Source organism: Amblyraja radiata, chromosome 46, assembly GCF_010909765.2.
Source record: "Amblyraja radiata isolate CabotCenter1 chromosome 46, sAmbRad1.1.pri, whole genome shotgun sequence".
Taxonomy (NCBI): Eukaryota; Metazoa; Chordata; class Chondrichthyes; order Rajiformes; family Rajidae; genus Amblyraja; species Amblyraja radiata.
In genome coordinates this window covers 855,935-879,996 of record NC_046001.1, presented here as the reverse complement: position 1 = coordinate 879,996, position 24,062 = coordinate 855,935, and the positions used below count along the sequence as shown (strand labels likewise).

At 46.9% G+C, this 24,062-nt stretch overlaps 1 protein-coding gene across 1 annotated transcript in view; it reads right to left on the bottom strand.

Moving 5' to 3' along the window:
• Positions 1-5,192: 5,192 nt before the first annotated feature.
• Positions 5,193-24,062, bottom strand: part of LOC116968744 (aryl hydrocarbon receptor-like) — a 51,100-nt gene continuing 32,230 nt past the window's right edge. The window contains exons 3-12 of the mRNA XM_033015552.1: positions 23,841-23,959; positions 22,063-22,152; positions 19,009-19,132; positions 17,994-18,124; positions 15,976-16,178; positions 14,997-15,106; positions 13,384-13,525; positions 10,359-11,838; positions 5,975-7,176; positions 5,193-5,554 (exon numbers count right to left, since the gene is read on the bottom strand). Coding sequence (XP_032871443.1) covers positions 7,093-7,176; positions 10,359-11,838; positions 13,384-13,525; positions 14,997-15,106; positions 15,976-16,178; positions 17,994-18,124; positions 19,009-19,132; positions 22,063-22,152; positions 23,841-23,959 — 2,483 coding nt within the window. The 3' untranslated portion in view covers positions 5,193-5,554; positions 5,975-7,092. The remainder of the gene's footprint in view (positions 5,555-5,974; positions 7,177-10,358; positions 11,839-13,383; positions 13,526-14,996; positions 15,107-15,975; positions 16,179-17,993; positions 18,125-19,008; positions 19,133-22,062; positions 22,153-23,840; positions 23,960-24,062) is intronic.

Genomic DNA, 24,062 nt, shown 5'->3' with positions numbered 1-24,062 from the left:
CTTTCATCATATGTCAGTCCCGCCATCCTGGGAATTAACCTGGTGAACCTACGCTGCACTCCCTCAATAGCAAGAATGTCCTTCCTCAAATTAGGAGACCAAAATTTCACACAAGACTCCAGGTGTGGTCTCACCAGGGCCCTGTACAACTGCAGTAAAGTCTCCTTGCTCCTAGACTCAAATCCTCTTGCAATGAAGGCCAACACGCCATTCGCTTTCTTCACTGCCTGCTGTACCTGCGTGCTTACTTTCAGTGACTGATGTACAAGGAAACAGAGGTCTCGTTGCACCTCCCCTTTTCCTAACCTGATGCCATTCAGATAATAATCTGCCTTCCAGTTCTTGCCACCAAAGTGGATAACCTCACATTTATCCACATTATACTGCATCTGCCATGCTTCTGCCCACTCACCCAACCTATCCAAGTCACCCTGCTGCCTCATAGCATCATCGCAGCTCACACTGCCACCCAGCTTTGTGTCATCCGCACACTTGGAGATGTCACATTTAATTCCCTCGTCTAAATCGTCAATATATATTGTAAATAACTGGGGCACCTCACTAGTCACTGCCTGCAATTCTGAAACGGACCCGTTAATTCCTACTCTTTGCTTCCTGTCTGCCAGCCAGTTCTCTATCCATGTCAATACCCTACCCCCAATACCATGTGCTCTACTTTTGCACACTAATCTCTTGTGTGGGACCTAGTCAGAGGCTTTTTGAAAGTCCAGATACACCACATCCACTGGCTCTCCCTTATCCTTTCCACTTGATCAACTCAACTTGTCCTCATAGAACAATATCGTATCCCAGGAACCAGTCTGTTGACTCTTTGCTCAACTCCCGTCCAAGAAAGAGACCGAAACTGTGCGTATGACGCCAGGTTTATAAACGGGACATTCCACTCCTAGGTTAATCTGTTCAAAGGTAAAATGAGCCCAACTGCAGGAGTTTGAATGATCTGACCGCCAGAACGATTCGCCAGAGATTCTGCTCCCATATTGTCTGCTGTGTATTGTCCTTTGTACAATAAATAACCATCACACGTGGAATAGTTCATGCAAGCAGAGGCAGAAAGATTATACACCAATTAGAGTGAATGTTGCCATCATACAAGCACCTAATGACTTCTATTAACATTTCCATCTCCTATTTTTACGAGAGTTAGCCCATTTACTTCACATGTGCTAATGCCTCCATTATAACAGCACACAGAGAGGAACGCAATAAGGAACGGTGAAGCAGTCTTGCGCAGTTGGCGCAGTGATTTCCACGTGGACAAAGAAGGCCCCTGGATTTCTATCCTCAAAAATCCTAATAATCATAATGTTTGGGCATAACTACAGTGAATAGTGGCAGAGGGAAGATCACTAGAACAAATATATTCCTGATGCACTGGTACGCCATGAACTCATTCTTATCAAAAAAAGCAACAGTTTAAAGCAAGCAGTGACAATTGATAATCTTACATTCTCTACATGAAAAATACATAGAAACATGAATTTGTACATTTTCATTGCATGGAACCACACCACATTTCTCAATCATATCATTAAATTGCTGTTTCTCTTAAGTGGTTAATATTTTGAAATCCCAACATCATATCCGTGTCTGGCATGTCACTGTGGTGTTTAATATGGAGTTATGGGAAATTTACTGATACAAACATGGTGGAAACTGGTAAACTCCACCGAGTTAATTTTGGACCACACATCTAATCACCTCCTGATGCGCTACGGAATCAGATGGTGACTAAGACAGTGCCAGGTCTCAATATCGGGAGCTGGAATGGATGGGTTGTGGATACTGGTGAATAATTCTTCATTTTAGAATATTTGTTTTCTGAAGTCTGTCACTCCATAGAGGCTTTTGCTCGGTTGAGGTTCGATGATACGTCCGGCGTCTTCTCCTTGCTTGAAGAGCATGATGCACGTTTGTGACTCGTGTGCGCTGTTACAGCGGCCACCGCCACATTGCCATACCTTTCTCATCTTCAACGCAGCCACCTCCTGCGATTCCCCGTGCTCTATTGATTCTACAATTGAGGAGCGTGTATTGTGGCAGCCACTGAAGGACGTCGAAAGGCTGTTAACATTTGCGGGAGGACCTGCTGCGGGGGAGAAAAAGGCTCCATTGCATGCATTTTTTTCTTTTTGCCGCATTGCATTGCTTTTAGCCTGTGCTGCATTGCGCCAATCGGGCATGGGCGAACAAAATAAATGCCATTGACCAACACGGAATTGGAGTTGTAACTGCCAATTCCCTTTGCGCTGCTCTGTCCATGTTCCTTTGGGGAACTCTGCTTTTAAATGCCGCTTAATTTCTTCTTGAGCTGAAACGGTGGCAAATAATCAGTGGAATGAAGGCCCTGAAGACGAGGGATGAAATTCTGCAGCAAAATTCAGAAGCTGCAGGTCAACCATGGTCTGTGCACCAGGGACGATCACGACAATCATTTCAGCTGCTGACAAATATTTGTGGGAATGGCAAGCATTGAAAAAGGTCATGGTGGCATTGTTTTTGCACCGTGCCACATTAAAAGCCCAAGGCCAGTCCTGCTTTCATTGCAATCACACGCAGGGCAAGGCTGTTTGCAGATGTATTTCAAAAGTCTTGTAGAAACGGGGAGGATTGAATGAGCAGCTTATGCATGGACTGACAATCACCGATAACTATGGCCGTGGGGAGATTATCAGGAGGTGCAAATGGAACGGTATATGGCTGGCATCCTCAGCAACAGGATATTTCCTTCTTGAAAGATATTTTTGCCAATGGCTCCTTAAAATAAATTCTCTCGCTGCCGTGGGAAAGAAAGTTACCAGCCTGGGATAGTCCGCTGGCAATTTGCCTAACACAGGCAAGAGCTGAACACAAAGCACAAATGGATGAAGATGAAGGCCAAGTTGGGTATGAAGCATCAGAAGCTGGGTATGAACGAACAGCTATCATAGATGACTGCTTGCTTTCATTTATTTGCAAAGCATTCGCTTTATGTTTTGACGGTTACTTTAAGATAAAAAAAAATTTCAAAAGCTGTGCTCCTTGTGCAGGTTTGCGAGAGAGGGTTGCATTTGGAAAAGCCGCCTTTGTATTGAAAATGCGGAAACAGTTTAAAGCCGCACCTTAAAGTCAACAAAATATTGTGCGCTCTGCATCAGTCTGCGATTAAGACGATGTAGTCCAAGCGGCATGAGGATAACATTTTATTTTCAGAGGTAAATTCATACGTAACACGAATTTACCCACTTCAGCCGAACACAACTCACGTGAAGGTCGTTGCCATTCTCTATCATCTTCTCGTTCTTCACACACACACACACAGCTAGACAGTAGGCCGTTCGTGGGCTCAACAGCCTAGTGGGCTGTTTGTCTATTGCGACATCACGGCCAAAACCATTCCAAATCAATTTTAGACACTTACCCCTCTTACTAAAGCCCCTATTTACCAAAACACATAACCTGGTTCCATTCCACATTTGACAGAGCATTTGCCAAATGAACCAGAAGGGCGTCCATCTTTAGTACGGATCATTGGCTTGGGGAGAGAGAAAAAAAAATCAGCTCCATGCATTCTAATCAGACGAGACACTTCCTGCATGACAATCCAGAATGCAGCATCCTCAGCGTTTACAGACTAGTTCAGACACACTACTCTCCAATGTGCGTTCTGCTGCCTCTAGAGGGGACCTGCAGTGCAAAGGGCCACTTTCAACAAGACTGGCAAACAAATCAACATGTTTAAGGCTTAGGTGAGACCGCTTCTGGTAAGTGTGAAGAATGAACAGCCCAGTCATCAAAGAAAATAAATTATATTGGGGCAAAATGTCAAACAATCAGAGATGGAAATAAAACAATTGCTATTAATGGGAATTAATTCCTTTTTGTGCTTATTCTCAGGTAATTTGTTGGGCTAAAGTATATGATTATCCATCCAACTGAGACCTGGTTGAATGTGACTCAATGTGGATTCTTTTGGGTAATAAAAATGTCATTCTGATCAAAGGTGGATAGCCAAGACAATACCCCAATTGTGCCTTTGTTCACTTTAATTTTATGGAAATACTAGACCAACGCAGCCGTTCCCTACCCGTAGCCCCCACGTGAGACGTGGCTCTCCAACTCAAGCCGTTCAGGACTCAGCAGTGCGGCTGTTTTTAAATGGCGTCTTTGAGGCGAGATGCGGGCGCCAGCAGCCGTTATGGTCGCTGGCCAGCAGGAGGCGACAAAATCAGTGAGTTGGGGGGGAGAAGGATTTTATTAAAAATGTGTACATAAACACGACGAAATGTAATCAGGAGTGGATACTTGGAATGAAAAGTGAAATCTCTACCGAAATGGAAAAAATCTGGCTGTTTGTGGGTCTGGTGTTGGCGTAGCAACGAATCAAAGGCTGGCACCCACTGGCTGGCAACCACAAGTCAGGCAGAAACACAGCCAGCCAGCAGCCACAGAGTTTTAATATTATATAGATTGGCTGTAGCGGACAGAAGTGTAAAGTTCTCCATCAATGGCCCCATGCATCAATGGTTCAAGATCAGATGCCCAGTCACCTAATCTTGGGCAAAATATGTCACCTTCCCCAATGGGCAGACAGGGGAATGGAAGCCAGGTCGATAAGGTCCTCAGCGAGCCACACAGCTGTTGGTAAGCAGTTAATGGACAGCATTATCCTGAGGCTTGGGTTTGGGGAATGGTGTTGGGGTGGAGGAGGGAATGGGTCCTGGCTTCAGAACTCAGGAGCCAAGTGGGGTGACGGAAAGATACAGGTATGGCTGGGAAGACTGGGACAGGTTGGGAGAAGATTGAGGGGGGATCTTATAGAAACTTACAAAATTCTTAAGGGGTTGGGCAGGCTAGATGCAGGAAGATTGTTCCCGATGTTGGGGAAGTCCAGAACAAGGGGCCACAGTTTAAGGATAAGAGGGAAGTCTTTTAGGACCGAGATGAGAAAAACATTTTTTTTCACACACACAGAGAGTGGTGAATCTGTGGAATTCTCTGCCACAGAAGGTAGTTGAGGCCACACAGTTCATTGGCTATATTTAAGAGGGAGTTAGATGTGGTCCTTGTGGCTAAAGGGATCAGGGGGTCTGGAGAGAAGGCAGGGATGGGATACTGAGTTGGATGATCAGCCATGATCATATTGAATGGCGGTGCAGGCTCGAAGGGCCGAATGGCCTCTACTCCTGCACCTATTTTCTATGTTTCTATGAACTGCGATTGTGGGAATAGCATTATTCAGTTAAGAGAAACAGACTATCAAAGATTGATTAGTCAATAATTTAAGATCATTAGTTTTTTATTTACCTAATTCTGCACTATTTGAAATATCCAGATGCAACCAAAATATTCCTGTATAAATTGTCAGTTTTGATATGAGAACAAAGGTCCATTTTACGGGTGACAACAGACGTTTTTGTGCCAAAATACAAGTTACAGCAGCACAATTGATTCAGCAAGGATTGCAAACTTAAAGACCCTCTCCATAATCTCTTCATTGCCCAGTTAGAAATGTTTCAAGATGCAAGATTTGGAGACATCAAACCCTGACTGACTAAGAATATTCATTGTTCAAGAAGGAACTGCAGATGCTGGAAAATCGAAGGTAGACAAAAATGCTGGAGAAACTCAGCGGGTGCAGCAGCGTCTATGGAGCGAAGGAAATAGGTAACGTTTCGGGACGAAACCCTTTGGGTTTCGTCCCGAAACGTTGCCTGTTTCCTATGGGTTTCGGCCCGAAACGTTGCCTGTTTCCTATGGGTTTCGGCCCGAAACGTTGCCTGTTTCCTATGGGTTTCGGCCAGAAACGTTGCCTGTTTCCTATGGGTTTCGGCCCGAAACGTTGCCTGTTTCCTTCGGGTTTCGGCCCGAAACGTTGCCTGTTTCCTTCGGGTTTCGGCCCAAAGCGTTGCCTATTTCCTTCGCTCCATAGATGCTGCTGCACCCGCTGAGTTTCTCCAGCATTTTTGTGTACCTAAGAATATTCATTACTGCTTTGTGGATTAGAAACATACTGGAGCTTTTGATCTGATGGGGAAGGAAGGGATTAGGGAGCATTCTTTCGAGTGGAGAGTATATAATGTATAAGGCACTTGAGGTTACATGGTCCTTGACTGTCAATTGATTGTAAGATAGCATTGATCCAGGTTAGAGGTTAGGAGCTCACTAGTTCATTTGGTTTTGTGAGGGACTCCTTTGTACTATAAACGTTACAGGGCATTAAACAAGGATATCCACACAGTGTGTGTGTCTTGCTGTCAGCTCCCACTCATTGTCCTCTATATATATGTTTATAGGAATCCCTTTCCAACTCAGAAAAGAGTGAAAGGAGCAAGCCGACATTACTTTGAAACAAGTTTCTTTTCAAGGCTGTGCTTTTTGTTTTCAAAGGGAAACAGTGCTCACTCTTGAAGAAATCCCCCTGAAGGAATTTCAGCAGATTGCATGATTGTCACACAGCCTATTGCAGTTCAGATCCTCAGTGCACAATGTCTTTTGCAAAACAAAGCATTAATTTAATTCTCAAAGACTTTACAGTGCTTAAGAATGGTCTTAAAAGTCCCCCAACATTAAGATGCTTTCAAACTTTGGTCCAGGGCTGATTTCGGTTTCCTACTGCCCGACACCAATCCTTGTGCTTTTAAAGAACCTTCTGCCATTCAAGGTGCAACTTAGCTTTCTGCAAGCAAACCTGGCAAATTAAATCCAGCCTGGTGTATTCAAGAGCTGGATATCTTAACTAAAGAAAGGTTGTCCTCCAAAATGCCATCTACCAAAGCAAACATTTGATGAAAATCTTCCTTTAAGGCTGCAACGATGAATCGTGTTGTCTTGCTGTGGTTACTTCCAGAGCACTGCCACTTCCTGTTGCAGGAGGCCACCCAAGTTGAGTACTATTCACAGCGTTCACTTTTTGACAATCTTAAGCCTCCGCTTGAGAAAAATCTTCTGAAGAAAAATCTAAAAAGCCAACCTTTGGATAAGGATCGGGTTTGCCCAGAGGAGTCTTTGCTGGTTGCCAAGCAGACGTTGGGGCCTCAAGTTTATGGAACAATAGGTGTCAGATCCTTTCACAGAAAGCCTGATGGTCCATTATTGTGCAGAGCCATTGCCAAAAATAGGGGTCCCATTCATAGTCGGGTGAAAGCCTAGAATGCCTTTGGAATCCTCTGCCATCTATAAAAGAAAATTAGATAGATGTTATCAGAGGCACTTTTATACACCTGCCTCCTACCTGGCCCCATTCTCTTTGGAAAGTTAATCACTGAGGTCAACTGGCAGATCAATTAATTTGAATTCAGACACTATGAATGTTTGCAATACCTCACTCTTTGCCCACTAAGACTTTTGTCAATCTCATACTGCTGGGAGAAGAGAGAAAGTCCGAGCAGGGCTACAGATGTATGCGGTGGGGACTGTAGGACATGTCTTTGGCATTCCTAACATTTGGAAGAAAGTCACATTCATCTAGAGTAGGACATTCGGCACACAGTGTGGAGGCAGTGTAAGGGTGGAGAGAGGTGGCGGTGAGATGCGTGGAAACTGGAGGTGTGTTTTCAGGCGAAGTTTCCGAAAGGCGGCATGAAGAACATATCCTTGGGAACACCAGAGGTAGCAATGGAGACGCAGAAAGAGAAGCCACTGGTGATAATTCCCAGGCCGCAACTTGCAGAGGATGGGGAGGTCAATCGCATCACAGCCTGAAGGATTTACCTTCAGTTTAGTTTATTGTCACGTGTACCGAGGTACAGTGAGAAGCTTTTGTTGCGTGCTAAACAGTCAGCGGAAAGACATCACATGATTACAATCGAGCCGTCCACAGTGTACAGATACATGATAAAGGGAATAACGTTTAGTGCAAGATAAAGTCCGATCAAAGATAGTCCGAAGGTCTCCAATGACGTAGGGTCCAGTAAATCAGGACCGCTCTCTTGTTGGTGATAGGATGGTTCGGTTACCTGGTAACAGCTGAGAAGAAACTGTCCCTGAATCTGGAGGTGTGTGTTTTCACACCTCTGTACCTTTTACCCGATAATGACCAGATATTCTGATTATTATTACATTGCTATTTGCGGTGACTGGCTATGTACACATTAACTGTTGCATTCCCGACGTTCCATCAGTGACTGCACTTGACAAGTCCTTTGTTGTCATGGGCACTTTGAAAGGAGCCACGCAAATGCAAGTCTTGCTTTCTTTCCCAAAGTGTTGTGCTCTGTTTGCTTGCAACGTTTCTTTCAGTTAGAAATCGTCAAGTGGCTGGGTGTCTCGGTAGCATAATCAGTCGTGTCAGGGAATTGGGCACGTCCCTACAGCAGTCGAGGTATTAAGGTTGGGGTTTCTGCACTCTCTAGCCCATGAAGAAATACACAAGCAGCTCCTCTGCTCGGTCAATTAAAAAAGACTTAATATTGCTGACCACATCGCTCAGAAATGTCAGGAAGCATTTCACGTGCGATTGGTTGCTATGAAGTTCAGTGTTTCTATTATGTAAACAAACTTGACAACCATTTTGCATAAGAGTAAAATCAAACAAACAGCAACAAGGTAAATGGACAGTGTATCTGTTTCTGGCACTTCCGAGTTTTCTCCAGAATAGGCAGGCGTCTGAAAACCAGCACCTCCACAGTATTGGGCTGGAGTAACTCAGCGGGACAGGCAGCGTCTCTGGAGAGAAGGAATGGGTGACTTTTTGGGGCGAGACCCTTCAACTATTTCACCTTTTGCGCCCCAACATTGTTCTGTTTATTCTTCGTGTGTTCCCACAAATATTTCTTTGGGAACTCTTTGTATTACAAACATACAAAATTAGGTGCAGGAGTAGGCCATTCGGCCCTTCGAGCCTGCACCGCCATTCAATATGATCATGGCTGATCATCCAACTCAGTATCCCGTACCTGCCTTCTCTCCATACCCTCTGATCCCCTTAGCCACAAGGGCCACATCTAACTCCCTCTTAAATATAGCCAATGAACTGGCCTCGACTACCCTCTGTGGCAGGGAGTTCCAGAGATTCACCACTCTCTGTGTGAAAAAAGTTCTTCTCATCTTGGTTTTAAAGGATTTCCCCCTTATCCTTAAGCTGTGACCCCTTGTCCTGGACTTCCCCAACATCGGGAGCAATCTTCCTGCATCTAGCCTGTCCAACCCCTTAAGAATTTTGTAAGTTTTCATTAAGTATTCGTTCATGGGATGTGGGCATCACTGGAGAGGTCGGGATTTATGACCATTCCAGGTCATGTTGGGATTGGACTTGGATCCCGACACACTGTGCAGGAGGATCTGCACCAACTGCAAAGTTGAAAGGCCCTGTGTTTCAAAGTGCCCGTCTTATGCAGAACCAGCTAATCAACCTCCGATGGTCTCCACCTGGATGCCAGCTCTGCCACTAAATTGGGCCGCAAGGTTTTATAAGAGGAAGCGATGTCGTTCTAGGTAGAAAATGCGGACTACACTGCACATTGAAAGGGGAATTACTGAACACGAACGAGGAAGTCAAAGATTATTACCTCAGAATAGGTTCCATCGGTGGTTAACACCATTTTAAGCATAATAATAGATTCCGAGCTCATTGTCTCTTTTTTCCCCTTTTTGCAACATTTAATTTTGAGAGTGAACCGGATTTGGTCAATTTTCACAATTTTCTTCCGCCCTAATTTGCCCTTTCATTGTGCTTCACGGAAATAATTCCTCAAGAATGAATACATTTGGAGTTGCTCGGCCAAGCATCCTGCACCCCGGCAAGGCTGGGACCGTTGAGCAATCGAGGTCACTCACCTCCTCTCCCGGCACAAGGGATTCATCATCATTCAAGGTGGTCAATGCAGTCCCTGTCCAGCCAAAGCCATCACAAGTGAAAGATAGCAGTTTTGCATACCAAGATGGCGGGTGCTGGTCAATCTCAAAATTCTCAAGCGTCTTCATCGGGAATGTAGTCGACTATTTGCCCTTTAAGTCATTTACCCTTTAACTCAATCAACTCATTGCTCACCCAACCTCAACTCCATTCCTTGCTATCCTTGTCCAATACAAATCCATCAGTCGTGGTCCCGAACAGTTCAGTTCTCTGAACATCCATAACCAAACGGGAAGGAGAATTCCACATTTTCAAAATACCAGGAAAGAGCTCTGTTTTTAACAGGCTCTCTCTACAAGAGGGCATTGAAAGTCCAAAGGATTCTTGAGTGCCCAGAATGCTCCAATTTACCTCAACTTTCTCCAGTGTGGGCTGAATCTAGGCCTAGTCCAGATCTCACAATGAAAAACCCCAAATCAAAACCCCAGCAGATCTGATAAGACAGTCAGTGTTAGGTAACCATTGTGTTTTTGGTTTCAAATATACAAAATCTTGGGCTTACCTTGTATAGATCAACAGCGCACCAGCTGTTTTGTTCCTCGGGGTGTAAGTGTGAGCACTTGTTCATATGAGACAACGGGACGGTTGTTGCGGGGTGGAATGCGGTAAGGTTTGTCTGCTTCCCACCCACACAGGGTGCGGTGGAGCTGAAAAGTGGGAATGCCGTCCCGTTTGGCTGGTTGGCACCAGCGAGCCAGTCCATTTGACTGCAAGTCTCGTGTGCGTGACTAGCTAGTGCACTGCTTGGGTGACTGAAGTCCAGTCTGTTGCTCTGTGGAGGAGCAGGAACGCAGGGAGGGGCACTGGATGGTGAATTAAAGAGGGGTGCGTTGTGCTGTGAGTTGACCCTACAGCTCTGTGCAGCCCTCATGTATCCATAGCTGACGCTGCAGTTGGTTGAGGCAGCTGGATTGTGTCCGGTGACTGGGGATGGGCTGGGATCGCTGGACTGTTGGTGATAATGGTGCGGCTGTCGGTTGTAGTACTGCGCGGGGAGTTGCCGGTCGCGTGGCTGCCCGTGCTGCTGCAGTTGAAGGCTTGGTCTTGCAGCCCGCTGCTTGTGCAGGACATGCTGCTGTACATATTGCTGCTGCATGGGGCCAGAGGCATACTGCTGCTGCCGCGAATGGGACCAATGCATGTTCTGTTGTTGGAACAAGTCCTGCTGGGGCATGCGTTGTGCCCCATTACAACGTCGCGTGGCTTCTTGGGGCAAGTACCTTGCCTTGGAGGGCTGTTGAGGGATTGACGATGGCAGGCTCTGGTGCAAGTGCAGTGACGCCGTCTGGGGTGACCGGTTACTTTGCCTCTGTGACATTCCCGAGCATTCAGGCAATTGGTCCCCTGTGCCCAAATTATCTTTCACTCCAGTCGGCTGGTGCAAACTCTGCCCATTCATCTCCTTCTGCTTCAGTGATTCATGGACATAGGACAAAACCTGGTCGTTAGTCACCATGTCGTTCAGGGAGCATTCTGTATCCATGTCCATCTTCAATGTGTTCTCCACCCAATGCATGAGCTCCAAGTCTTCTGGTGCCAAGCTCTCCAATACATTGGGCAGCCCAGCTAACCCATCGCCATTGTCACTTTGAAAGATGTCATCCAATATGGACAACAGATCATCTTCCTGCTTACTGCTGGGATCTTCCTTTTTCACATTGTGCTCCCCGTTTGGCGAGCATGGTGTACTGGCTGCTGAAGCGCTGGCAACCGCTCCGCCAATTCGGCTGAACGAGTACTTGGGTTCCACTGCCGGGTGGCTGATGTACACCGCCTGGTCTTGGCTCATCATGGCCCCAAGGAGTGAGTTGGGATCCACACATCCATTCTGCACCATGCCGGGATTACCGTTCTCAGGCGGAAAGGGGTTGGTGAGCCCGAGCAGAGGGGAACTGTTGTCGTACAAGGCAGCCTCTCCCGTTGAGAACGGTAGTTGGAATGGCATTGTACGTTTCTGAAAGTGATCCATCCCTTCTTTATCCCTGTGGGAAAATAGCAGAAGTGCATCTCTGCATGAGTTATTGCGGGAGGACGCATAGGCAAGGCATAACGCAAGATCAATGTGACAGAAAGGTTCACTATCAACTTATTCATAGTCACCCAGCATGGAAACAGGCCCTTCAGCCCACCAAGACCATGGCAACTATCAAACACACATTTGCAACTATTCCCACTTCATTCATAAATCCATGTCATAGGATTCGGCCCATCAAGTCCATTCCACCATTCAATCACGGCTGATCTATCTTCCCCTCTCAGCCCCATTCTCCTGCCTTCTCCCCGTAACCCTTCACACTCTTACGAATCAATTATTTGTCAAACCCCACCTTAAAAATTCTGTGGCAAGACCGGCATTTAATCCCTATCCCTAATTACCCTGAATCAAACCAGCTGACCACGCCTATTCAGAGGATAGTTTGGAGTCATATTTACACCAGATTGGGCAAGGATGGAAAATGTACTTCCCTGAAGGACATGGGCAAAGCGGAGGGGTCTTTATGGCAGAAGGTAGTTCTACTCACACTTCATATCCAGTTATTTAAATAACTAAAGGTCATCCCCAGTTGCAAGAGTGGGATTTGAACTCATGTCTAGGGATAAGTTAGTCTCGGCCTCCCAACCTGCGGGACTGGTAACCCATACGTCGCATAATCCCAACCAGTAATGTTGAACAACCAGGACAGTGGCCCCCATAGCAGAAAAGTCCACGTGGTAGGGCTGGAAACTGGAAGTATCCTGAGCTAATTCTGCCACCACCATCATATATTGCCACAAGTGATGGCTGCCACTGATGGTCACCGGAAGCTTGCGTCCTTTTCAGGACGGACGATGACAGCGAGGTGAACATTTGTAACAAGATGGACACGAAAAGAAGAATTAGACCAGGATAGTTTTATTACTCTCCCCAGCCCCCCCACCCCCTCCCCCCCCCCCCCCCCCCCCCCCACTCAGCAATGCTGTCCTTTTACACCCGCTGTACTGAGGAATAGCCAAGTCTATCCATCTGGGACGACAGATGGCACAATGGGCTAAGTGTTCGGCTGGCAACCGGAAGGTAGCCGGTTCGAATCCCGCTTGGAGTGCATACTGTCGTTGTGTCCTTGGGCAAGACACTTCACCCACCTTTGCCTGTGTGTGAATGTGTGCGAGTGATTGGTGGTGGTCGGAGGGGCCGTAGGCGCAGATTGGCAGCCACGCTTCCGTCAGTCTGCCCCAGGGCAGCTGTGGCTACAGAAGTAGCTTACCACCACCGAGTGTGACTGAGGAGTGAATGAATAATGCGATGTAAAGCGCCTTGAGTATTAGAAAGGCGCTATATAAATCCCATCCATCATTATTATTATTATTATCCTTCTTGGCGAACAATCTAACCTTCCGCCTCCAAGACGCAGGTAAATTTTCGGTCCTTGCTACCACATCTAATCGTGAAATAAGTGCTTGCCATACTTGCCAAAATGTTGACTGAACAGTATACACAAACTTTAACAGCATCAACAAAATCACATGAAGATCTTCAGTCTACATACGTTAAGAGTCTCTGCTTTGCGATGATGCAATCTGGCTGCCCATTCTTATAGACAGTTCGAGCATCTGCCTGCACCCAGATCCAGACGTTCTGCTTCGTCAGTAGTCTGAAGATAGTTAATCCACTCTCTCCTGTCTTCATCACTGGGGAAGACACAAGTGAATGGTTAGAAACCACTTTTTTCTGCACAGAGGGTGGTGGGTGTATGGAACAAGCTGCCAGCAACATGAGGGGTGATCTTACAGAGGTGTATAAAATCATGAGAGGAATAGATCGGGTAGATGCACAGAGTCTCTTGCCCAGAGTAGGGGAATCGAGGACCAGAGGACACAGGTTCAAGGTGAAGGGGGAAAAGATTTGATAGGAATCTGAGGGGTAACTTTTCCACACAGAGGGTGGTGGGTGTATAGAACAAGCTGCCAGAGAAGGTAGTTGAGGCTGGGACTATCCCAACATTTAAGAAACAGTTAGACAGGTACATGGATAGGACAGGTTTGGAGGGATATGGACCAAACGCGGGCAGATGGGACTAGTGTAGATGGGACATTCTTGGCCGGTGTGGGTAAGTTGGGCAGAAGGGCCTGTATCCACGCTGTATCACTCTATGACTGTAAACAGCCCAGACCAGGCACCGTAGTGTGGGCAGGAAGTGTAAAACAGAAAGGAAAGTTACAGTGCTGTTCACGACCTCGGGCCGAGCTTTACAGTCATGAAGTACTTTCTGAAATATAGCCATGGTGGCAGTGTCCGAAATTCAGGGGCATGAGGACTGTTTTTTAATCAATTTTGATAACCTTGCTTGAAGAATGAATATTAGTCAGGACACGAGGCGAGCTCCCCTGCCTTTCCCCACCACATCCCAAACACACTTGGGTTGGTAGGTTAATCAGCCACTGTATATTGCCCCTAGTGTAGGCGTGTGGTAGAATGTGGAGTGAGTTGATGGGAATGTACGGAGAATAAAGTGGGGATTAGTGTAAATAGGTGGTTGATAGCCCAGTGGGCCGAAGGGCCTGTTTCTTTACAACCACAGATGGGTAGAAAGGAGCTTCACTCAACATCCCACCTGAAGAACAACATCAATGACAGTGCTCCTTCTGTGGCGATTAGCACCGTAGCATTAGATGAGGATTCAATTTACACAAAATGTGGTCACATCACAGAGGGTGGCCCAGCGCCGGAGACCCGGGTTCCATCCTAACTACGGGTGTTGTCCGTACCTTCTCTCTGTGACCTACGTGGGTTTTCTCCGAGATCTTCGGTTTCCTCCCACACTCCAAAGACGTGCAGGTTTGTAGGTTAATTAGCTGGGTATAAATGTAAACTGTCCCTAGTGGGTGTAGGATAGTGTCAGTGTGTGGTGATCGCTGGCCGGCGCGGACTCGGTGGGCCGAAGGGCCTGTTTCCGTGCTGCATCTCTAAATAAACTAAATAATTTTCTCATCGACTTCGGCACATCTGACATTTAAGTAATTGAGTCGCTATCATGCGACTATTGTCACTATTTAAGTTGTCAATTATAAGCCACTGTAAATAAAATGGCGGATGGAAAATTCATAAAATGGCGGATGGAAAATTCATAAAATGGCGGATGGCGATTCCCTCCCCACTTACAGCGAACATGGTTGTCAGCACAGTACAGCATATCGTGAGCATGGATGAACTGGTATCCCGAGCCTCTCATGCACAGCTCCAGTTCAGAGTAACCCAGCACAATTCGAGCCCTGGAAACGAGGAAAGAAAGAAAGCAGGAAAAGGGTCAACATCTCATAGAAACACCAGCCACATTCCACAAATCACACAAGAGAAGAACGAGTGAATTACTGAACGATCACTGCGAGCAGAATCCTGCACGGCTCCATGCTGAGAGCGATCTTCATCACAGCTTTATGGACTACCTGATACACTCCTATTTCCATTTCCCTTCATTTACTACCGTAAGCATCCAAATACTTCATCAAGCTTTGCAAGAAATACAAGGCACATCTTTAAATGGACAGAGGACAGTAATAGAAACATAGACAATAGGTGCAGGAGGAGGCCATTCGGCCCTTCAAGCTAGCACCGCCATTCAATGTGATCATGGCTGATCATCCCCAATCAGTACCCCGTTCCTGCTTTCTCCCCATATCCCCTGACTCCGCTAGACCGAAGAGCTAAATCTAACTCTCTCTTGAAAAAATCCAGTCAATTGGCCTCCACTGCCTTTGGTGGCAGAGAATTAAACAAATTCACAACTCTCTGGGTGAAAAAATGTTTCCTCATCTCAGTCCTAAATGGCCTACCCCTTATTCTTAAACTGTGACCCCTGGTTCTGGACTCTCCCCAATATCAGCAACATTTTTCCTGCATCTAACCTGTCCAATCCTCCAAGAATTTTATATGTTTTTATAAGATCCCCTCCCATCCATCTAAATTCCAGCGAATACTACAAGCCCAGTCCACCCATTCCTTCATCATATGTCAGTCCCGCCATCCCGGGAATGTTCCTGGTGAACCTACACTGCCCTCCCTCAATAGCAAGAATGTCCATCCCGACCACCATGGAAACAACCACACAACGAGCCAACAAAGAGCCCCTTAAAATACCTACTTTGCATCGCAGGCAACAGGTGAAAAGTCGAGTTTGTGTTTGGTCTGAAACAGAGCACTCCGGGTCCGGATTTCAAGGATGGAAGGCACCTGGAGAGGGGTTGCAATGGCAAACAGTGCCAGCTGTGGTGGGAGGAGGGAGCCATCTTCAGCCCGCTTGTTCTGCCCATGGAGGTACTTCAGTCTGCCTTCGATGCTGAGAGCCTCGGAGAGGGCAAAGAAACAAAGCTTTTAACTCAACCAGTGTGTTACTTCAAGAAGAGAATGGTACAAGCCTGAGCAACTCAAGCTGGGAACCATTAGACTATCCCAGGTTAGCTCATATACAATAAACAGTTTCTTCCCGGCTGTTATCAGGCAACTGAACTGTCCTCTCACCAACTAGAAAGCGGTCCTGACCTCTTTGGAGATACTTGGACTATCTTTAATCGGACTTTACTGGACTTTATCTTGCACTAAACGTTATTCCCTTTATCCTGTATCTGTACACTGTGGACGGCTCGATTGTAATCATGTATTGTCTTTCTGCTGACTGGATAGCTCGTGACAATAAGGCGTTTCGCTGTACTTCGGTACACGTGACTATTGTAAACTAAACTAAACATTGATTCATTCTTTTCAATCACATTGTGCGAGTGATTGTTGCCCCTTAAAGATCTACCTATCAAAACCCTCTCAGTCTTTGACAATTGTCTTCTGAAAGGCCAAGAATCACCCAAACAGTGTTAACTGCGTGATTAGCCCACGATCTCTCTCTGCGCACCTCGCCCAGCTCCCTAATGACGTGATGCCCATTCCACTTCCCTCCGCCAACACACCCAACCCACTTCCTCTTGACATGAAACAACTTCCTCCTGACACCGTATCATGCTTGTTTCTACTTTTATTGTGGTATTAAAGCAAAGAATGGTGACGTTTCCAACAATGCCCACGTCCTGTGTGGAAGTAAAACACATCTGGCAACCAGATGTTGCCGCCACTTACTAAAGTGGCACAATAAAAGGCGGTGCATTTACACCCTGCAACTCAGGGTCAGGGCAATACTGGGGTGAACTATTTCATAGAAACATAGACAATAGGTGCAGGAGTAGAGGCCCTTCGGCCCTTCGAGCCTGCACCATTCGCCATTCAATATGATCATGGCTGATCATCCAACTCAGTATCCCATCCCTGCCTTCTCTCCATACCCCCTGATCCCTTTAGCCACAAGGGCCACATCTAACTCCCTCTTAAATATAGCCAATGAACGGTGGCCTCAACTACCTTCTGTGGCAGAGAATTCCACAGATTCACCACTCTCTGTGTGTGAAAAAAAAAGGTTTTTCTCATCTCGGTCCTAAAAGATTTCCCCCTTATCCTTAAACTGTGACCCCTTGTTCTGGACTTCCCCAACATCGGGAACAATCTTCCTGCATCTAGCCTGTCCAACCCCTTAAGAATTTTGTAAGTTTCTATAAGATCCCCCCTCAATCTTCTAAATTCTTTCGAGTACAAGCCGAGTCTATCCAGTCTTTCTTCATATGAAAGTCCTGCCATCCCAGGAATCAGTCTGGTGAACCTTCTCTGTACTCCCTCTATGGCAAGAATGTCTTTCCTCAGATTAGGAGACCAAAACTGTACGCAATACTCCAGGTGTGGTCTCACCAAGACCCTGTACAACTGCAGTAGAACCTCCCTGCTCCTATACTCAAATCCTCTATGGCAAGAATGTCTTTCCTCAGATTAGGTGACCAAAACTGTACGCAATACTCCAGGTGTGGTCTCACCAAGACTCTGTACAACTGCAGTAGAACCTCCCTGCTCCTATACTCAAATCCTCTATGGCAAGAATGTCTTTCCTCAGATTAGGAGACCAAAACTGTACACAATACTCCAGGTGTGGTCTCACCAAGACCTGGGTGGAAGATTTGCATGACAGTGATCCTGTGTGCATTCTAGCTGCTTATTGAAGTCACCAGTGTGCGCCCCAAAGCCTGAATAACCCTTCAGTCGAGATACAGCACTTGAACTGTTTCTTACCACGTAGCCAGAGGAGCTGTTGAGGAGAGATCGCATCTTACACACAAACGTGCGCTCCATGAAGGTGGAGTTCTCCGGTGGGAGTTGCTGCGGGTCGTAGCTGACAACAACATCACGCCTTGTGCCAGCACCTTGACACCAGAAGACAAAAGACACCTTTCAGCACTTTGAGAAGGGACATTACACAGGCTGGACAGCAACCATCAATCCATCAGCACAACGAATGTTTGCGGTCAGAAGCCTCCATTACGTAGCAATTGAACCATCCACTCACCAACTAGAGAGCGGTCCACACCTGACCTACCATTTACCTCATTGGAGGCTATCTTTAATCGGACTTTACTGGAGTTTATCTTGTTATCTATTCCCTTTATCGTGTATCTGTACAGTGTGAACGGCTCGATTGTAATCATGTATTGTCTTTCAGCTGACTGGTTAGCACGCAACACAAAAGCTTTTCACTGTACCTCGGTACAAACTCAACTAAACTAGGTTATGCAAGTCCCCTCCAACTAAGTCATCCCACCACTCGTCTCTGGGGAACAAATGACAAATTTCCCTGCACTGTACCCATGTGCCCTGAGACCCTTTAATACGCAGAAACCAATCCATCTTTGTTTTTAGTCAACGCTAAGGTCATCCATCTGAGGTTGTGCTCGCCAGAGGTTCCGTATTAAATACCCCAACACCTTTCAGTTCTCATTGCTCTTTATGAAAATAAACAGACGTTTGTCCAACTGCTCCTTAAAGCTAATACCCTCCAATCCAGGCAGCATCCTGGTAAACTTCTTCTGCACGCTCTCTAAAGCCTCCACAGCCTTCCTGCAATGAGCCGATCAGGACATCACACAATATACCAATGTGACCTAACCAAAGTCCTATAAGCTGCCGCAGATTTTTCCGGCCATTTTCACTGACAAGGGGACGCAGGGATATTCAGTGACCCATCCCCGAACCCCATAAGCATGTCTCGAGCAACAAATTAACGAGCTTCGCATGGGAAGAAATGTCTTACCAGCTCCTGTCCGTTGCGCGTTGGACAGCGGTGATGGGTTGAGTGCCCAGTGGAGCTGCCGCTGAAACTCATCTCGGTCATCGGGATGGATCAGTTCGAAGACAGGCTGGTGCATGACAGCAGTCTACAAGAGGGGAAAGACAACAACAAAACATCACAGATATTTGCTGTAGTATTTCTTCTTTAATGGGCCTGGTGTATTCTGCTGGGGTTTCCTTTCCCTCCCCTTCGTTGTGTGAGAAGAGAGAAGAATGAAGTCAATATATAAAGAATGAAGACAATAAGGGCGGTCATGGTGGCGCAGCGGTAGAGTTGCTGCCTTATGCCCCTGTCCCACTTAGGAAACCTGAACGGAAACCTCTGGAGACTTTGCGCCCCACCCAAGGTTTCCATGCGGTTCCCGGAGGTTTTTGTCAGTCTCCCTACCCGCATCCTCCGGCAACCACCTTCAACCTCCGGGAAGCGCACGGAAACCTTGGGTGGGGCGCAAAGTCTCCAGAGGTTTCCGTTCAGGTTTCCGAAGTGGGACAGCGGCATTACAGCACATGCAGCGCCGAAGACCCGGGTTCGATCCCGACTACGGGTGCTGTCTGTACGGAGTTTGTACGTTCTCCCCGTGGGTTTTCTCCGAGATCTCCGGTTTCCTCCCACACTCCAAAGACGCACAGGTTTGTAGGTTAATTGGCTTGGTATATGTGAGAGAAAAAAATGGACCCTAGTGGGTGTAGGATAGTGTTAGTGTGCGGGGATCGCTGGTCGGCGCGGACCCGTAGGGCCTGTTTTCGCGCTGTATCTCTGTATCTGTATAAGAATAGAATGAATGAATATTCGATATAAAATAACTTTTGAAAGACAAAGCAGGTTGAAGGACCGAATGGTTGACTTCCGCTTCATTTTGTACGCCTCCTTGAAATGGCATTACAGAAACTCAGCAGCAAGAATGTGCACAAGAGGCCAGATAATCAGTTACAGCAGCTTTGAACGAGGGGTTGAAAACACTGGGGAGAACTCCCCTACTTTTAACGGCCTGTCCCACTTGGCCGATTTTTTCGGCGACTGCCGGCGTCATTGCCTGGCGTATCAGGGTCGGCGAAAGATTTCGAACATTTCAAAATCTAGCGGCGACACAAAAAAAATGTCGCGACACTTGAGGAGACACCGCGCGTCAACACGTCGTCACGCTGCGGCTTTTTCGGTGACCTGATACGTCAGTCAATGTTGCCGGCAGTCGCCGAAAAAAAATCGGCAAGTTTACAGGCCCTTCAAGGCCCACAGGATTAACAAGAGGATGGACGCAGTAAAGTTGACGACATCTGCAGGGAACGTTACTCTACTGCTGTCAGTGTGTAGGAAGGAACTGCAGGTGCTGGTTTAAACTGACGATGGACACACAAGGCTGGAGTAACCAGTTCCAAGCGACAGGTACAATGATGTGGAGTCGGACCACATTGGCCAGGAGTGGGGGGGCTGGAAGATAAACAGGTGGAAGTCATTACCCACCGAACAGGTTGAAAATTGTTCAAGTTCAAGTGAGTTTATTGTCATGTGTCCCTGTATAGGACAATGAAATTCTTGCTTTGCTTAAGCACACAGAACATAGTAGGCATTTACTACAAAACAGATAAGTGTTTCCATATACCATAATATAAATATATACACACATGAATAAATAAACTGGTAAAGTGCAAATAACAGAAAATGGGTTCCGAGCCAGGTTTAATTGCCTGATGGCTGTGGGGAAGTAGCTATTCCTGAACCTGGTTGTTGCAGTCTTCAGGCTCCTGTACCTTCTACCTGAAGGTAGCGGGGAGATGAGTGTGTGGCCAGGATGGTGTGGGTCTTTGATGATACTGCCAGCCTTTTTGAGGCAGCGACTGCGATAAATCCCCTCGATGGAAGGAAGGTCAGAGCCGATGATGGACTGGGCAGTGTTTACTACTTTTTGGTAGTTTTCAAAGACCCGAAACGTCACCCATTCCTTCTCTCCAGAGTTGCTGCCTGTCCCACTTAGGAAACCTGAACAGAAACCTCTGGAGACTTTGCGCCCCACCCAAGGTTTCCGTGCGGTTCCCGGAGGTTTTTGTCAGTCTCCCTACCTGCTTCCACTACCTGCAACTTCCGGCAACCACCTGCAACCTCCGGGAACCGCACGGAAACCTTGGGTGGGGCGCAAAGTCTCCAGAGGTTTCCGTTCCGGTTTCCTAAGTGGGACAGGGGCATAACTCCAGCATCTTGTGTCTATCTACAGCAGTCACTGTCGGCTGGACAACAACGAGGCGAATGTAAACTCCCCACCGCAGCTTTACTTGTCCAATTTGCAATGATCAAGAAAGCTCATCAGCGCCTCTACTTCCTGAGAAGATTACGGAGAGTCGGTATGTCAAGGAAGACTCTCTCTAATTACTACAGGTGCACAGTAGAGAGCATGCTGACCGGTTGCATCGTGGCTTGGTTCGGCAACTTGAGCGCCCAGGAGCGGAAAAGACTACAAAAAGTAGTAAACACTGCCCAGTCCATCATCGGCTCTGACCTCCCTTCCATCGAGGGGATCTATCGCAGTCGCTGCCTCAAAAAGACCGGCAGTATCATCAAAGACCCACACAATCCTGGCCACACACTCATCTCCCCGCTACCTTCAGCTAGAAGGTACAGGAGCCTGAAGACTGCAACGACCAGGTTCAGGAATAGCTACTTCCCCTCAGCCATCAGGCAATTAAACCTGGCTCGGAACCCATTTTCTGTTATTTGCACTTTATCAGTTTATTTATTCATGTGTGTATATATTTATATTATGGTATATGGACACACTTATCTGTTTTGTAGTAAATGCCTACTATGTTCTGTGTGCTTAAGCAAAGCAAGAATTTCATTGTCCTATACAGGGACACATGACAATAAACTCACTTGAACTTGAACAATTTTCAACCTGTTCGGTGGGTAATGACTTCCACCTGTTTATCTTCCAGCCGCCCCCACTCCCGGCCAATGTGGTCCGACTCCACATCATTGTCCCTGTCGCTTGCCCACCCTGGTGTTGCGAGCTCTGCTACTGACCTGGTGGAAGCCCAGGTAGTCCTGCACAGTGGGAGAAGTGTAGAAGATGTCACCTTCTGCTGTCACCACCAACACAAATCCATTCAGAGCCTGGCAAATGAAAAGACATTGAACAACAATTATAGAACAATTCTCTCAGATATATTCCCTTTGTCCTAACCAACCCTCCGCTACTCTCTTTTCTACTTAAAACTGCATCGCCATCTTGCTTTCTCAGTAGGAGAGCTCCCCCTCACCCCACACACACCATCAACAACACCACAGTCACATCTGTGGGGTCTTTTAAGTTCCTGGGAACCATCATCTCCAAGGGACCTTAAATGGGGGACCACCATCGACTCCACAGTCAAAAAGGCCCAACAGAGGATGTACTTCCTGCGGCAGCTGAGGAAACACAATCTGCCACGTGCTCATCACACAGGGAAATTATTTTGATCACACATGCACGAGTCGCCATATTTTGCCTTCTTTTGCAAAAAGTCCAAAGTCCAGTCCACGCGGTTAAGTGCTCTTGTTTGAAATAATTCCCGATGTTGGGGAAGTCCAGAACTAGGGGTCACAGTTTAAGGATAAGAGGGAAGTCTTTTAGGACCGAGATGAGAAAATCATTTTTTACACAGAGAGTGGTGAATCTGTGGAATTCTCTGCCACAGAAGGTAGTTGAGGCCACAGTTCATTGGCTATATTTAAGAGGGAGTTAGATGTGGCCCTTGTGGCTAAAGGGATCAGGGGGTATGGAGAGAAGGCAGGGATGGGATACTGAGTTGGATGATCAGCAATGATCATATTGAGTGGCGGTGCAGGCTAGAAGGGCCGAATGGCCTCTACTCTTGCACCTATTTTCTATGTTTCTATGTTTCTATAATGCACCGGGATTTTTATGCTCATCTGAGCGCGTAGACGAGAGTCTTGGTTAACACACAAGACTCAAAGGGCAAAGTATAAAGGAGTTGTGTGGGACAAGTTACTTTACACAGAGGGTGGTGGGTGCCTGGAACGTGCTGCCTGGGGTGGTGGTGATTGAGGCAGATACGACAGTGGTGTTTAAGAGACTTTTAGATGGGCATGTCGATATGCAGGGGATAAAGGGATATGGATCACATGAAGGCAGATAAGTGTTGGTCCTGGCATCATATTCAACATAGACATAGTGGGCTGAAGGGCCGGTTCCTGTGCTGTACTGTGCTGTGCTGTGCGGGACGACAGATGGCACAATGGGCTAAGTGTTCGGCTGGCAACCTGAAGGTGGCCGGTTCGAATCCCGCTTGGAGTGCATACTGTCGTTGTGTCCTTGGGCAAGACACTTCACCCACCTTTGCCTGTGTGTGAATGTGTGTGAGTGATTGGTGGTGGTCGGAGGGGCCGTAGGCGCAGATTGGCAGCCACGCTTCCGTCAGTCTGCCCCAGGGCAGCTGTGGCTACAGAAGTAGCTTACCACCACCGAGTGTGACTGAGGAGTGAATGAATAATGCGATGTAAAGCGCCTTGAGTATTAGAAAGGCGCTATATAAATCCCATCCATTATTATTATTATGTACTGTTCTCTGTTCTATACCATCTGGAGGACAGCACCACTGACAGCACTGCTCTGGAGGGGACACATTCTGCCCGACATTCCGAGACCAAGTCTTTGACGCAGGAATTGTACCCAAGGTGGATGTTCCCTCCTCACATTTGCTCCTTCACCTTCCCATCAGCCACCCCATGAGCTGATATACCCGAAAAGAAGCCTGAAAGGGGAAAAAGGAAGTAACCAAGTGGCCTGGAACTTTGTTTACCTGCAGTACAAGATCACCTTCTGACAGCACAGAGTTGCCGAGGTTTGGGAACAGTCTGTCCATTCCATGGATGCCGAGCTGCCCTGTGGGTGGACTCTCCTTCCTTTGCCCCAAAGTAACTGCAAGACAAGGACGAGAACAAGCTTGAAAGCCGACCACTTTTCTTCGCATGCGGGAGAAAGGGGTAGATGCAAGGTGGTAAATTCAGAGGTTCTCATGCCG